Source organism: Nuphar pumila, chromosome 9, assembly GCF_984573655.1.
Source record: "Nuphar pumila chromosome 9, dmNupPumi1.hap1.1, whole genome shotgun sequence".
In the NCBI taxonomy this organism is placed as follows: Eukaryota; Viridiplantae; Streptophyta; class Magnoliopsida; order Nymphaeales; family Nymphaeaceae; genus Nuphar; species Nuphar pumila.
Window position 1 is genome coordinate 124,702,784 of NC_143257.1, and position 15,256 is coordinate 124,718,039.

Below are 15,256 nucleotides of genomic sequence, written 5' to 3' on the forward strand. Positions count from 1 at the left end.
TCAGATCTGTGACGTTTTCTAGGACCGTTTATGGTTTTCATGTGCTTTCTACAAAGTTAGTCGGGGGAGTGTTTCCTTAAACACTGCCAACAGCATCTCTCTACTATTAAAACTATAGCATGGGGAACCTTTTGTTTTTTCTTTTTAATGATGGAAAAACCACCAGTTTTTAGTAACAGGAAAAATTTGTGTTTACCACATATATATATATATATATATATATATATATATATATATATATATATATATATATATATATATATATATATATATATATGAAGAAAGGGAGAAACCAACCTCAGGATTAGAGACCTAGTTGCGCCGGCTAAGCGTGTTGTACTTACGATCGCTTTTCCGATGGTGTAAACCTGTGACACACTCCCTGTCCCAAGGGAGTTGCCTTGCTTTGGCGCGAGCAAGAAGCATAATACCCTTGCCCTTTCTTATATGAAGGGGCTGACATTCGTAAGAAAGAAAGCCTGACCACTCATCTAGCGGCCAAGGCTCTCTCCCACTAAGCCAAACCCCTTTTTCCACTTCTTTTATTGAGATTTTTTTTTTGAGAAATTTGGGTTGACCTTGATAGGCAATGGCTCTGATCATAGCCACAAACATAAGTTATACTTTGAAAATAATGCACGAATAATTCTCTAAAGCAGATAAAATACTAAAAACTTGGATATTTGCACAATATGAAATATATTCAATCTGTCATGATTTTACATAGGGCAGTTTCCAAACCAACAACTAAGTTTTTACTAATTTTCAACACAATTTAACGATGCACCTATATTGTGAAACTTTTTAAAGGTACACCTAAACTTGTTATGGTTAATCACAGACAGTTTTGGTATTAAATTTATTACAAAATCTCAAATATGACCTTTAAAAAATTATTAATCACTTCTGTTTATCTTCTCCTCTTCAAGCTTTGAATCCCTTTACCATCAGGTGAACCAATTTGTATGCAGACATGATGACCTAAATATCAATACATCCCAAGGATTCAAAAATCGAAGGAGGAAGATATCAAATCAAAACCCAACTAATTCATAGGCCTCACAATAAGACCAAGAATATATTCTAATTGTTGGAGGGTAAAATGGTAATATTTTTGTACTAGCCAAAGACAAGTTATTAAGTAATTTTATACTTAATTTAAAAATTTGTTTTTGATCTTAAAAAATAAATTTTTTGTATCTTTTTGAAATTTTAAATATTATATCTTTTGATATTTCTGAAGAATTTCAAACGACATTTTTTTATTTCATGACAAAATTTCTCCTCACCAAGATCTCGATAACGACATATGTGTGATTCGCGATCATGTTATTCCCCCATAATGCCCAGCTGACCCTAGTGTTATATGCCTGCACAATATTAATTGCTAATTAGTGTTATGACTCTGCATGATATCCCTACTTATCTGGATAAGTGAGTGTATGTGCATCCACCATGTTAGGGTGCAATTGCTGTTGCCAAATCCAAAAGTATCTTGTTCTTAAAATTTCCTATTAATATCAAGAACCCATGGGCATCTCTTGATTCTTTCATGTAAATTGAATACCGAAGATTGCCAAGTTTTTTTCCTTCTTGTTACCTGTTTCCAACTGTAGTCGAAGATTCAAAACTGAGGTACACTTCGGAATTATGGTCATATGTAGGAAGCCATCTCTCTCTTTCTCTCTCTCTCTCTCTCTCACACACACACACACACACACACACACATCGATGACAGGTTTTTCACATAGCACAAAGATCCAGACCCGATCCAGGTTTGGATTTCTTTGCAGCCAAGACATAATCTTTGACCCTTTTTTATTTAAATGGGCTATGTCCAGATCAAATAAGGCTGGCTGATTTGATGGATGATGCACGTTCAAATAAAAGTCTTTGATTTGGTTCTCCGAACTAAAGTTCACTTGCTAGTCAGACTCAAGGTTGGCTACACAAGGCTAGGTCCAGTCAAACTCAGCCTTAAGTAAAACCTCGACATTTTTATACAAGATTTATCAGGACTCAGTCAAGTCAGCTCAACAAGTCTAGGCCTTTGACTCAAATCCAAGTGCTATGATTCTTAGACCAGTTCACTCTAGATGTTGACTAAATGGAACCCAATAACATTTGAAAGACTGGACCGAGTCCGTGGAGAATTTTGCTTTGCAAATCCTCTTTGCTCCATGTAAAATTGTAAATGGGATACAACGTGCTGAGTCTAGTTGGCATAGGACTCAACCTTGGGTCTAGCTAAAGACTTAAAACAGTCTCACCCTACTCAGCAAAGATATTGATTGCATGTCAGGATGGACCTAGAGACAAGTAAGCTTTGACTTGGGTTCACCAACATGGACTCGAGGCATTTAAGAGTTATGGTCAAGTCCAGTCAGACCAAGGCTAGGCAGAGTCATGAAGCCAAAAAGGGCAGTCAAACCCTATTTATCACTGTGTACTTTGCCTTTGATGTCAGGACTAGGCTCAAGAAAGGAATTGCGTATATTTCCTTTCTTTATAACTTTTCAGCTTTGGAAACAACTGTGACGTAATAATAAATATAACCTACCTGAGCTTTACTCATGTACCGGAATTTTTAGCTTTACTCATGTACCGGATTGTTTGATCTTTATTTCCCTTCCCTTTTTCTTTTCCATAAAATAATACTATTTTTTTTTTCCAATTTGACCATTGAAAGCATCAAGTAGGCTCAGTGGAACACACATGTATGCATCAGCATGTGCTCACTCCCATCTTTCCTTTTTTGGTAGATATAATCATATAAGCAACCTTCAAGGAATTCATAAACCGTTGGATCCTCCATTTGACGGTCTAAATGCAATTTTGCAGATTACCCATTTGTAGCAATACAGCAAATAATATACGGCTGGAAAATAAATGCCTTGAGAAAGAGCCAGGTAGATGATTTTCACCTCTCCTTGTAAAAAGTAAAAGTTAGTAGAGAGAGAGAGAGAGAGAGAGAGAGAGAGAGAGAGTAGTTTTTTTTCTTTCTTTTTTTAGGGCAAGCATACAGGTAGATGAACCAAAAGATTGGGATCCTCATGCCTTTATTGAATCCATAATGTATGGTGTCCCTCTCTATGTAAAGTCCAATCCTGATGCCTTTATTGAATCCATAATGTATGGTGCCCCCTCTCTATGTCATGCCCAACATGGAACCACCACTTTTCCAATTTAAGAGCAGCCCTTGCGTATACTTCCAGTCTTGGTCTATATGTACACTCGAGCAAAAGGCCCAATGACTACCCTTTTAATGCCTAGCTTGCTGAAAAAACACCCTTCAGTTGAGCTTCCCTCATTTACTTTTGATTGCCTCCATAGATATACATCTCTGCAAGACTCTGATCTATGCATTCATCTAGTCCACATTCTATGGCGGCCCACATCACAGGAAGGTATGAAAATGAGTTAAGGGATCCTAGAGGCCATTCAAAAAGCACATGCAGGCAGTCTTTGGGCATCATGGTATTGCTTCACTTGGGGCACTTAGCATTCAATTGACTCTGGAGTTGCCAATCCTTGAGTCCCCACAGACTGCAACATTCAACATTGATAAGTTTTTGATTAGAAAGGCACTTGAATATGCATGTCTGCTCAACTTGTGAGCAATAACTGATTGCCACATCATACAAACTGTGGATCCCAGAATAGAAGGCTACAATGAAAGCTTGATCAATACATGTAAAAGATTTGTATGGCCCACTGTGGGGTGCCACTCACTGCCTTGTTAGTGGAAGCTTCACTTGTCACTAATGGGGATACTGGGATATGTAAGGGAATTCCATGATGACATGAGATGGAGATCTAGAGTTGCACTTTTTCGAATTTTTGGGGGCCATCCAATCCTAAACCCAATAAACTAATACCATAAAAGAGTACCAAAAACCTAGTTATATGTGGACAAAGAATGGAATAAGTGGAGCTTATCACAGTCTCCCACAAATGAGCATGGGGTTGTGTTAAGCTTAGGCTGCTAAACCCAAGATTAATCTAAAATAAATCCATGATCATGGGCTTAATATTTTGACCAGTCGAGCAAGGGACTCGCAATTCCCCAGGATTAGGGCATGGTGTGCAAATTTCTAGAAGTGAGACAGCCTCCAATTGAAGCACCCTAAGATGGCCTAACAAAATCTTAGATTTGTATTAAACAATGACATATTGAATAGTTCATTTGGGGGTTAAAATCATCCCCACAAAAGCACAAGGATAACAAGGCTTAAAATTTTGTCAAAACATAACAAAACCGTAGTAGGCTGGCCAACGCATTGGCTGGTAAACCAAACAATCCCCTAGATTTGGAGGAAGATGGACAAAACCCTAAGCAGTTCCAACAAAACCCTAATATCTAAATCTAGGAGAGGTGAAACAAACACATTGTCCCACAAAAGAGGGTAGGGGAGGAGACAAGAGCCAGGAACCCCAAAAACCATAGACCAATACCCAACATAGGACACCCCACCTTCCTCCCCACCCACCAAAAAAACAATATATAAACAAACTCCCCCAAACATTCTCTTCACAAGATCAACAAGGCCTTATGCAAGATTTTCAAGAAAAACATATATCGGAAAAATAGGGCCTTCAAAATCTTCCAGCCCTTCAAAACTGCACACACTCTTGGTCGGTCTTTCTTTATCTCTTTTTTCCTTTTAACTGCTTTTCTCCCATACAAGGGTACACCAGAAAAATAAAGCTCCCTACCCCCGCCCTGACCGCGGGCAGGCTACCTGAGCGAGAAAGAGCCATGTGGGTCCCATTCGGGCAGCAAACCAGGCAGTTTTTTTTTTTTATGTGATAAACGAGGTGGTTTTACCTTGCTGACCGTCTTCATGGTCTTGGATTTGGAGTAAAAACTAAAAAGCCTCGAGAGAGAGAGAGAGAGTATTTGCTTGCGCTTTATTCTCTTCAAATTCTACACTTGTTGTACACACTAAAAAACGAGGTTTTGAGGGGGAGAGAGCGAGTCCCTTCTGCATTATCTTCTTCTCAGAAACGTCCCGTATTCTCCTCTGCTCGTTTTCTCACTTCTGTACCCATCTTGTTTTCATTCAAATTCTTTTATTTATTTCCTTAAGTTGCTGTTGACTCTTTAAGCCAAATCCCCAAAACTCAAAACCCATCTTTAAGTAGATTAAAAGAGGGGGAGAGAGAGAAGGCCAGCATTGCTTATTAGGAGGAAGACTGTATGAAGAATTTGTGAAAAAATGAGAGATGGGAGCCAGAAGAAGGGCAAGGTCTCATAACAATGCCATCTTTTTTACGTTTTTCTTCTTCTTTCTATGATTGATTGACATTTGTGGAAATGAGTCTATTCTGGTTTCTTTTTCCTTCCTCTTTTTGTTCTTATTTCTTATTCTGTCTGTGTACCTGCCTGTGGCTGTTGATGGACTCAAGTTCTCCTGGTCTAAGACCCTCGTTAAAAAATGGTTCAATATCAAGAGCAAAGCTCATGATTTTCATGCTGATGATGTGGTTGAAGAAGGTGGGTTTCTTCCTATTCCCCATTTTTTCCTTCAAAGATCATTTCCGGGATTTGGATTTTGTTACTGTAGTCTAAAAGGATCATTAGCCATGATATAGAGACAGTTTTACCTACAACCCCTTTACAAAGTTGGATCTTTCTTTGTTTTCCAATCCCATAGAGTTGAATCTTTGTGTATTTCACATTTTTCTTACATTTAGCTTTTGGAATTTCTCATTCATGGTCTTGGTTCTTCCTCCTGTCACAAAAATATGTTTCTTTGTAATTTCTATGGCCTGTTCTATGGGATTTTTAATTTGTACTGATAAAAAAGGGGTTTTCTTTTTAATCCTCTAATGATTGGCTTGGCATGCAATTCTGAATCTCAGTTGGTGATGGGGAGTGGAAGAAGAGTTTCTCAGAGAGGGAAAGTTTCACACTCAAGAAAAGCAAAATAGGCTAGGCCCAACTGTCCTTTCCTATTCTGAGTTTTCTGCTCTTTGTCTCTTCTATGAGTTTCTTCTTTTTCTCTGAAGTAAAAATTGTCGGTACCCTGTATCCAACCCTTGTTTATTTTCTGATTTGATTTGTTTGTCCTCTTCCAGAGAGATCAACCAAGAGAAGCTCAGAGACTTACAGGAGACCAAAGTTTGAGTTTGATACCACTGCTCAAGTTACTGATGTTCAGGACTATAGGTATTTAACTTGAAGTCCCAATGACAAAAAAAAAGAAGTTTTCTCTGGTGGTTTTTGAATTCACAGTACTCATGATTTCTACTATTCATTTTGTGAACAGGGTATTTGTAGCAACGTGGAATGTAGCTGGAAAATCACCTCCTAGTTATCTGAGAGTCGACGATTGGCTTCATACTTCACCTCCTGCAGACATTTATGTCTTGGGGTATCACAAATTGTTAATTTCATTTTTGTGGGCCTCCTGTTCACGCCACTAGTTTTTTCTGTTTGCATTACAATTACGTTTTGGGGTATCACAAATTCTCTGTTAATTTCATTTAACTGTGTCAGGACTAGTTTTTCTGTTCATATCACAAGATTTTTCAGTTTGCATTTGGTGAAGGAACTGGGAAGTTTCTCATTGTTGTCTTTTTCCCTGCAGTTTCCAAGAAATAGTTCCTCTGAATGCGGGGAACGTTCTAGGTGCGGAGGACAACGGCCCTGCTATAAAATGGTTAGCATTGATACGGAAAACTCTAAATAATCTTCCTGGCACGAGTGACAGTGGTGGCTACCAAATGCCTTCACCTATACCTGATCCCATTGTAGAATTAGACTCCGATTTCGAAGGTTCAACAAGGAAAAAGACCACTTCTTTCTTCAATCGCCGGTCTTTCCAGTCACTCAGTCGAAGTTTGAGGATGGATAACGATATTTCGACTCCTCAACCGAGGCTTGATCGCCGATTCAGTGTTTGTGATAGAGTTATGTTTGGGAATAGGCCAAGCGATTGCGATGGTACCTTTCGATCAGGTTCTTCGGATGATGAAAATGCTGGTTGTGATTCTCCCAGTGCTATGTATTTTTCACCATTGCCTTACGGAGTTCCCACTTCCATGGGTGAGGAAAGAGATAAATCAACAGGCCATTCTCGATACTGTCTGGTGGCTAGCAAACAAATGGTTGGCATATTTCTCTCAGTTTGGGTGAGGAGTGACATAAGGGATGATGTTAGGAACCTGAAAGTTTCTTGTGTGGGAAGAGGATTAATGGGTTATCTTGGAAATAAGGTAAAATCTTTTGCTACTGACTTTTTCTCTGCTGTCATTGTTCGTTTCATTTTTGAAAGTTTTGGTTGTTTTTATTATTCGTTTTTAGCTCAAAATCTCTTCTTTCTCTGTCATTTTCAACTATCATGGGGTTTTCAGGGTTCCATTTCGATTAGCATGTTCGTGCACAAAACAAGCTTCTGCTTCATCTGCAGTCATTTGACATCAGGGCAGAAAGAGGGCGATGAGCTAAGGAGGAACTCGGATGTCATGGAGATACTAAGGAAGACTCGATTCCCTCGAGTCCATGGGCTAGGCGACGAGAACTCCCCTGAAACAATCTTCGATCATGAGTAAGTCACTGACAAAGTGCACGAGAACTTTACTCCCAATTCAGTTTTCATTGGGGCAATTGAACAAATACTTTATTCTGATTTTTCATGCCTCACTGAGGCCCCAATTTTATCTTTTTTCATGAATCTTCTCAATGAACTAATGGAAGATTTGTCCTTGCTTCAGTCGGATTATTTGGCTAGGAGACTTGAATTATCGGATAGCTCTATCATATCGTTCTACAAAGGCCCTTGTTGCAATGCAGAACTGGAGAGCGTTATTGGAAAATGATCAGGTTGGTAAGCAGCCTTGTGAAAAGTCATTCTTTCAATGAAATCTATGGATGAATAAGATTCAGATATGAAAAATGTAGCATGAATCCAGATGAAACGGCTGTTGGATGTCTTGTCATACTGGACATGTTTCTGATTCCAGATTCTGGGGTTACCATGGAGTTTTAATGTTCCATCACTTTACCTCGTATTTTTTGATTGAACAAACTCATTGGCTGTGAGGACTGGTTCGGTTGCTTAACTTCTAAGGTGGTTTTTTGGTTTCTGGAGAAGCCACTCTATGTCCCGAGTCAAGTTGCTTTTCTGTAACTTTGTCACAAATGGTGGATTTGGGATGACATGTTTTAGTTTTCTTTCTTTCTTTTTTCCTTAAGTTTTATTTGATTTCCATATGCCTAATGGAAATACATGAGTCTAAAACTCTAAATCTCTTGAGCCATTTTTACAGCTTAGGATTGAGCAGAAACGAGGGAGAGTTTTCCAGGGTTGGAATGAAGGGAGAATATATTTTCCACCGACTTACAAATATGTGAACAATTCAGATCGATATGCTGGAGATGACATGTATCCAAAAGAGAAACGGCGGACGCCTGCATGGTGGGGGCATATCTAATAACTTTTTATTATGAAACAACTTGGAATACCCTTTCCTTTCCCCACTTTTCTTTTCTTTGGATCCTGGAAACAAGATTCATGCAAATTTCTTTGGTGTTATGTTATGGTCTAGTATACTTCTGGAATTAGTAAGATAGTAGCTATTCTTTCTTGCAGGTGCGATCGGATTTTATGGTATGGTAGGGGTCTGAATCAGCTGTCATATGTTCGTGGTGAATCAAGGTTTTCTGATCATAGGCCAGTATATAGCATTTTCAGTGCAGAAGTAGAGTTTATTAACCGTAACTGGGTCAAGAAAAGCATGGCGTGCTCTAGTGCTAGAGTTGAGGTCGAAGAGCTTTTGCCTCACATGCTTGGCTACACTGAACTCAGTTTTTTCTAGACAAATGGAGAATTTCCAAACCCAAAATAAGGTTTGAGCTCCTAGCTTCTTATCTACACAAAAAACTCCAACTGCTTGTGCGTTCTATAATATATTTTTTTTCTGTCCCTATGGCAGAAATATGCAAAACATGATATCAGTGCGAAAGAATCGACTAAATTTTTGGAGCGGAGCAAGTTTTGATCTTCTGCCGATAGTCTTCAATTGCATATTGCTTTTTCTATTACCATATACTTTTTGCTTATGGTAATCACTCTCGGTGACGCTTAACTGTATTTCTGTTTAGAACACCAATATATTGATATTTATTGGGTTGTGCGTGAACTAGGTTTTTGTTGATCTTTCATCAATTTCCATTCAGAATTTTTGCACCGTCGAAGGGTTTTGAAGACGATCTCAATATTCCATAGAATAGAAGAGGTAACCCATTAATGTTCTTATTTTCTTCTCATAATCAAATGCCTGAATATTTTTTTTACAAATGGAGGTTTCTGGTTGAAAGCTACATAAACAGTGTACAAAATTTTATAAGTGATGAAGGCACTGTCATTGTCAGAGCTCTCTCTCTCTCTCTCTCTATATATATATATATATATAATCACTATGTTTAATGGGTTAGATTTCTTATCAATTTCTCTTTGGGACCGAGTCTGTCAAGTTATCTGATGACTATTTGATGTTTCTTTTTTGTTTGTCTTGATGGTGATGCTGCAAGCAGAAGCGCCCATAATGATGGATAGCAATCACAAGCCAGTGATGTATTCAAATGATTTCGAGGTAAACTTGACCCCATGGCTGTTATCAACCTTGTTAGCATCTTTACACCCATAAATCATCTCATGATTATTTGAATACGCCATATTGGAATTGATTATCAACCTACTTATGGTGCCTTGATCAGATCTTACGAAAACAATTAAGTATTCTAACTTCTAGCAACTAAGGCTAAATTATTTCAATATGATGAATATTGTAATTTGACACTATTTAGCATCAATTTTAAACACCTGCCTACCAACAAAGATGATTGTAGTGCAAGCCTGCTTGAATCTTAACGAAAGCACAAACCAAGTGAGGTGAGTGAACTAGACAAGGCAGTCGTCAAACTTTAAGGAGAACAATCTTGGCCCAATCATCAAGTGAAACGCTAAAGCACTTAATTAGCAGTTTTCCTTTTTTCTTTTTTTTCCACACGTCTAATCTACTTTTCTTTTTTCCCTTCTGCAGGATGGAAAACCTCAAAATCAATGTGACTTGTACATGACGACGAAGATAAAGCATTCATTCGAATTTCTCTTTTTTTTTTTAAATATATTTAGGAAGCATGAAGAGCAGCTCCAAGAAGTATGTGGGGTGGTTCGGATTATAGCCATTCATTTCAAGTGCTGTAAATAGGAGAAATAAAATAAAGAAAAAAAAGTAAAGATTATACTCATGGCCCAAGTTTAAAGAAATGCATATATATAATGTTTATCTGCAACATCTGCTCTCTCGTCTGCAAAAGGCATTTTTTGATTATCACCTCAGTGTTGCGTTAAGAATAAAGCAAATCCAAGTTATGACAACAATTCTTAGACAATTGAGATTTGAGATTTTGGGGTGTGTGCGTGTGTGGAGAGAGAGAGAGAGAGAGAGAGAGAGAGAGAGAGATCCTTCTGTTTCAACTTATCTTTTCCTGTTTCGTGGACTGGTCAGTGGTCAAACGACCTTGTTGGCATTAGATGCTGCAATGCCGATCCTATCCATTCCTTTGACTACGTGTATTCTGTTGAATGGCCTAAATGGGGAAACAAAAACCTTATGGGCTTCTTATGTCACAATTACCAGTGCTTTATTTTGAACCGTCTAGGCCTCTACATCTTTTTATTTTTTATTTTTTTTTCTAATGACCAACCTGCTCTAAAAGTTCAAGGCTTGAGGACCAACATGTATTACTCTCTCTCTCTCTCTCTCTAAAAATCCAAGTTTCAGGAATGAAGTCAGACTTCAATTTCTTATATTCACTTTGAAAAAATGGTGGGGGAGTTGGATTCTGGATCATGTGAACCCCACCCCACTTTCCATCAACCATTAATTTTTAAGTTGGCCTTAAATCCTTCATGTCCTTGTTTTCCTATTTTAATTGACCAAAAGATCCATGGATATGGACTCTGTTTTGAGTCACCAACCTTGTTAACTTGACCCCATGCTAGTCTGGGTCGTGGGTCATGAAGAGCTGGGCAAGCAAGCTAGGCTCTGGGGGCGGGGTTCCTAGCTTTGAAGTTTTATGCTGCTGACATGATGACCGTAGGCAATTCCGGCTGAGCTAGCACGGTCAGGTCTTCATGTCAGGTGCAATTTTTTCAGGTTATAAATCGAAAAAGTTAACAGTCAACGTGCCTGGCCTATGCCTTCAAGGATCAAGGCCAACAAGACCAATATCCCAATGCCAGCTCGGTTCATTTTTTGAATGTCCATGCTCTGACCTAGCCTAGCTGAGGCACTGAAATGATCCAATATCAACGTGACCAACCTCAACAAATAAACGCATATACTGGTCATTCAGACGAAAGGCTGGGTAGCCTGCGTTCATTGTTAGTCTGGGCTAAGCCTAGTTGAGCCCGGTCAATGACCCAGCAAGTACTAATGTGCCAGCTATGACTCATAGGGGCATGTTGGTCATTCAGAGAAAGACAGGAGCAGAGACAGTCATTTTCTTTTACATGGGGATGCCTATGTAGTATGCACATGCATCGATAGGCATGCATGGCATGCGTGAATAAAAGGGAGGGCAAGTGGCCGACTGGACGGCTGGATCTGGTGGTGAAAACCAAGGTGGAAGAATCTGGGCTACACTTTTTGAGTCAGCAACAGCACGTAGGGCTGGTCACCACAAAAAACGCATACAGATATGAGAGTAATTGGTTATTTCTTGCGGTGTGGTGTGGGCAAGAAATAGACGGTTTCAGTTTTGAGTGTTTTCTTAGGTAAGGGTGTGATTGTGTGAACGGGTCGGCTCGGGTTGGATTTAAGAATGATCGAGTTTGGCTTCATGGGATTTTGGATTTGGAGTTATATGGAGATTAGCGAAAATTAAATACGTATCTGACTTGCTTGAAATTCGACATTCACGTGTTGATTTTAGGATTTTAGTCGGATTCAGTTTTGTCTCAGATTCAGACTCGAATCTGGATGCCAAACTTGATACTGAATTTGGATCCGGTTATTAATCAGATCTCATTTTGGCTTGCGAATCCATTTTAAGGGATTCTGATTTCGTCAGATATCGGACCTGAATCCTAACCACTTATATCTCTACTTCTAGGGGTGGACATCAGGTACCCGGTCTGCCATGGACCAGGGACAGCCCATCATGAAAATGCATGGCGCCCAGCAAGGTCCAACCTGTTTAGTGGTGGGTATAAAGGATCCCGTCAGAACCCGATTATAATCGGGTCATTTTCATGTCGGATCCGTCGGGCCCTTACCAAACCTTATTCGAGCCGCCCCAACCCGATGTCCACCTCGTTTCCCCTTAACCCGAATGGTATTTTCCTTATATCTTACAGTGTGCACCTATTAGCAGATATAAAAATAATAAAATAATTTAATACTAATAAAACAGCTAATTTATTTATATAATATAGGAAATCTAAACATATTATTTTTTTGCAGGTTTTTAGTTGCCTCAGTGAATGGAAATAACACCCATCATGGAGACCTGGTTGCTCTGACTCAGCCTGCCATGCCTATGGTCATCGTGCCGGCAGCGTAAAACTCTGAGACTAGGACCTCTGCCTTCGGGGCCTATGTTACGCATTAGCTTGCGCAGAAGGGCGGCGCCCATGAGAATCGAACCTTGACTGTCCGTCTAGCAGCCAAGGCCCCACCCCACTACGCCAACCCCCCTTAGGGCTAATGCTGCTTATTTCGATCTGAGATTATTGCATATCTCTTGGATCCAGTTAGCTATAGCTGGGTCTTAGTTAGGGCTGCCTATAGGATTCCAGAGGTGGGCATTATCTGGGTTGCTTGTGCAGTCCAGGACATGATATGACCTGGGTCAGACCCAGTCCCCAGAATACAAACCAGTCTGGGCTCAGGTTTGAAAACATTTTTCGATCTCTTGTATGCTCTTAAGGAGCACAGCTTGACCCAACCCCACCTGATCAAGGAGGCTCTACTGGGCCTGACCTGAGCTCAACTTAGGGATACAAATGGGTCAGATGGAGGATGAAGGTTTTGCAATTTTTCTCTGTTCCTGATCCAATTCTTGTCTGAATCCCGATGTATTTTGCTGTTCCGGATCCGAACCGTTTGCATCCTTAGCACACTGAGATCTAGGTTCAGCTTGAACCTGATAAGGGCTGGGTCGGGTTGTCGGTGAATCAGGGCTGGGACCTAACATGCAGGAAATTGCCTTCGTATGTATCAGATTCCCATATAGGGCTACCGATTGCTCGTATCAGGGTTGGACCCAGAATTTACCACAATATCTGTAATTAACCAGAATCGTAATAATCACTAAAAGCAGGTGGTCTGGACCCAGGTATACGCCCATGTCCTATGTCATGCCAAATCGAATATGGGTTTCATGTTAGGCATCTTGTGGAGGACATGACATCCAAGTATCCGAATATTTATTCAAGAGAAGAAAATGGACTTGCATATATGAACCGAACCAGATCAGATGTTAACGGTTCCATAATTCCATTCTCTCATGTAATTCATATATAGGAAGATTTCAGATTGGTTCTCAACCTGGATCGGACTTGCATGCACTTGGCAAATATCCAAGTTATTTTTTTCACTTGGGATAGGGGGTGAGCAAACCCGACTTGTTTTAGATTCGTGGAATCGAGTGGATTCGGGACCAGATTCCACAAATTCTCTTTCTAGTGGATTTGGAATCGAATTCCATAAAGTTTCTTTCTTTTTCCCCTGCTCAAGATGGAATCGGTTCCAATTCCACCTAATTCTATGATCCAAAACACGGCCCAAAAAGTCCAATCCTATCTTTGATCTTTGCATATACCCATACCATAGTCCATTTTGAAACATGACCTTTTTTCCTCATTTAATTGAGCCATTAGGGTTGCAAACGGTTCTAATTTCGGATCAGAAAATACACTGGGTAGTCGCTTCAGTTCGGATCCAGGACAGCTAAAATTTGCAAAATCACTATCCTATATCCGAACCGTTTGCAACCCCTATTGGTAGGGATGGCAGTGGACCGGGGCGGGGGACAAGGTCTCAACCCCCGCCCCGTTTCAAAATCTGAACCTTCATCCCCACCTCCATCCCTGCACGGGGATGGATTTTAACCTCCACCCCCGCCTCCATCCCCGTTTCATGTCCTCCATCCCCGGTCCAAATAGGGGTGAGGTGGGGCGGGGCCCCGTTTCTCCTTGGTCTATAGTCATTCCTTAAAGGATTGGGGATGGGGCGGGTGTGAGAAAGGTGAGGATTGAGACGGGGATAGGGCGGGGCGGGGCGGGGAAAAGCGTAAGTCCATCCCCGTCTCCATCCCTACATGGGGATAGATTTTAACCTTCATCCCCGCCTCCATCCCCGTTTCATGCCCTTCATCCCCGGTCCAAACGGGGCGAGGCAGGCCCCGTTGTCCCCCGATCCACAGCCATCCCTACCTATTGGCATTCATGGTGCTCCCAACTGCACTCCATGCCCCCTAGGGCCTGTCACAGGGACACGGTATTTGCGGTCACATGTCTGGGACATGACACTTCATGGGAATACTCCACTCCAGATGCCATGACGTGTCCAACACCCTTCACATTTTAGTATAGTTTTTGTATCTTATCATGATTTGGTTTGGTTCGGGTGTCAACGGATCGGGTTTGGTTCAGACCCATGTGGAACCATACCCAAACCTCATTTGAGATCATGGTACCAGATCTGGACCCTGAGTTTAATTGGACCTACCATAAGAAAAATCATACCCGGATCCTATAATGATTACATGAACCAAACCCAGACCATACCTGAACTCGGGTGCGACCCGGGTCTGGTATGAAATTTTACAAACCATACCCAGCTCCATATATTAATCGGGTCCGACAGGATTCTAATCGGGCCTTCTTATTTATCATCAAATGCTGACCCTATAGGGTTTGGTATGGGTCAGGTCCAGGTCAAACCTGACCCATTGACACCATTAACTATAACTATTAAATATATATTTACGTATTAAATATTTACAAAAACACGTGTCCTCAAGTCCAATTTTCACACAAGTCACGTATTGGTATCTCAATTCCGTAGACATGTATGGTATATTTGGATACGTAGAATTTTTTTTTTTATGACGAGAAACCCTTGCCAAAGCAAGAAAAACCTCAGGTGGGTCCCCACGACCACCCTGCCTTAGTGGCCCACCTCTAAAAGCTATGAACACACCCGTGCGCCAGCAGAGTTTGATCTGGTGCCTTCATCT

At 40.5% G+C, this 15,256-nt stretch overlaps 1 protein-coding gene across 1 annotated transcript; it reads left to right on the plus strand.

Moving 5' to 3' along the window:
* The first annotated feature begins 5,219 nt into the window (after positions 1-5,219).
* Positions 5,220-9,224, plus strand: LOC149829281 (type I inositol polyphosphate 5-phosphatase 4-like). The gene is made up of 11 exons (XM_090017239.1): positions 5,220-5,249; positions 5,410-5,497; positions 5,866-5,934; positions 6,082-6,172; positions 6,273-6,377; positions 6,594-7,221; positions 7,360-7,553; positions 7,720-7,828; positions 8,275-8,423; positions 8,598-8,854; positions 8,941-9,224. The coding sequence occupies exons 1-10, from the start codon at positions 5,220-5,222 to the stop codon at positions 8,821-8,823; spliced, it is 1,689 nt and encodes a 562-aa protein (XP_089873365.1). The 3' UTR covers positions 8,824-8,854; positions 8,941-9,224.
* The last annotated feature ends 6,032 nt before the right edge of the window (positions 9,225-15,256 follow it).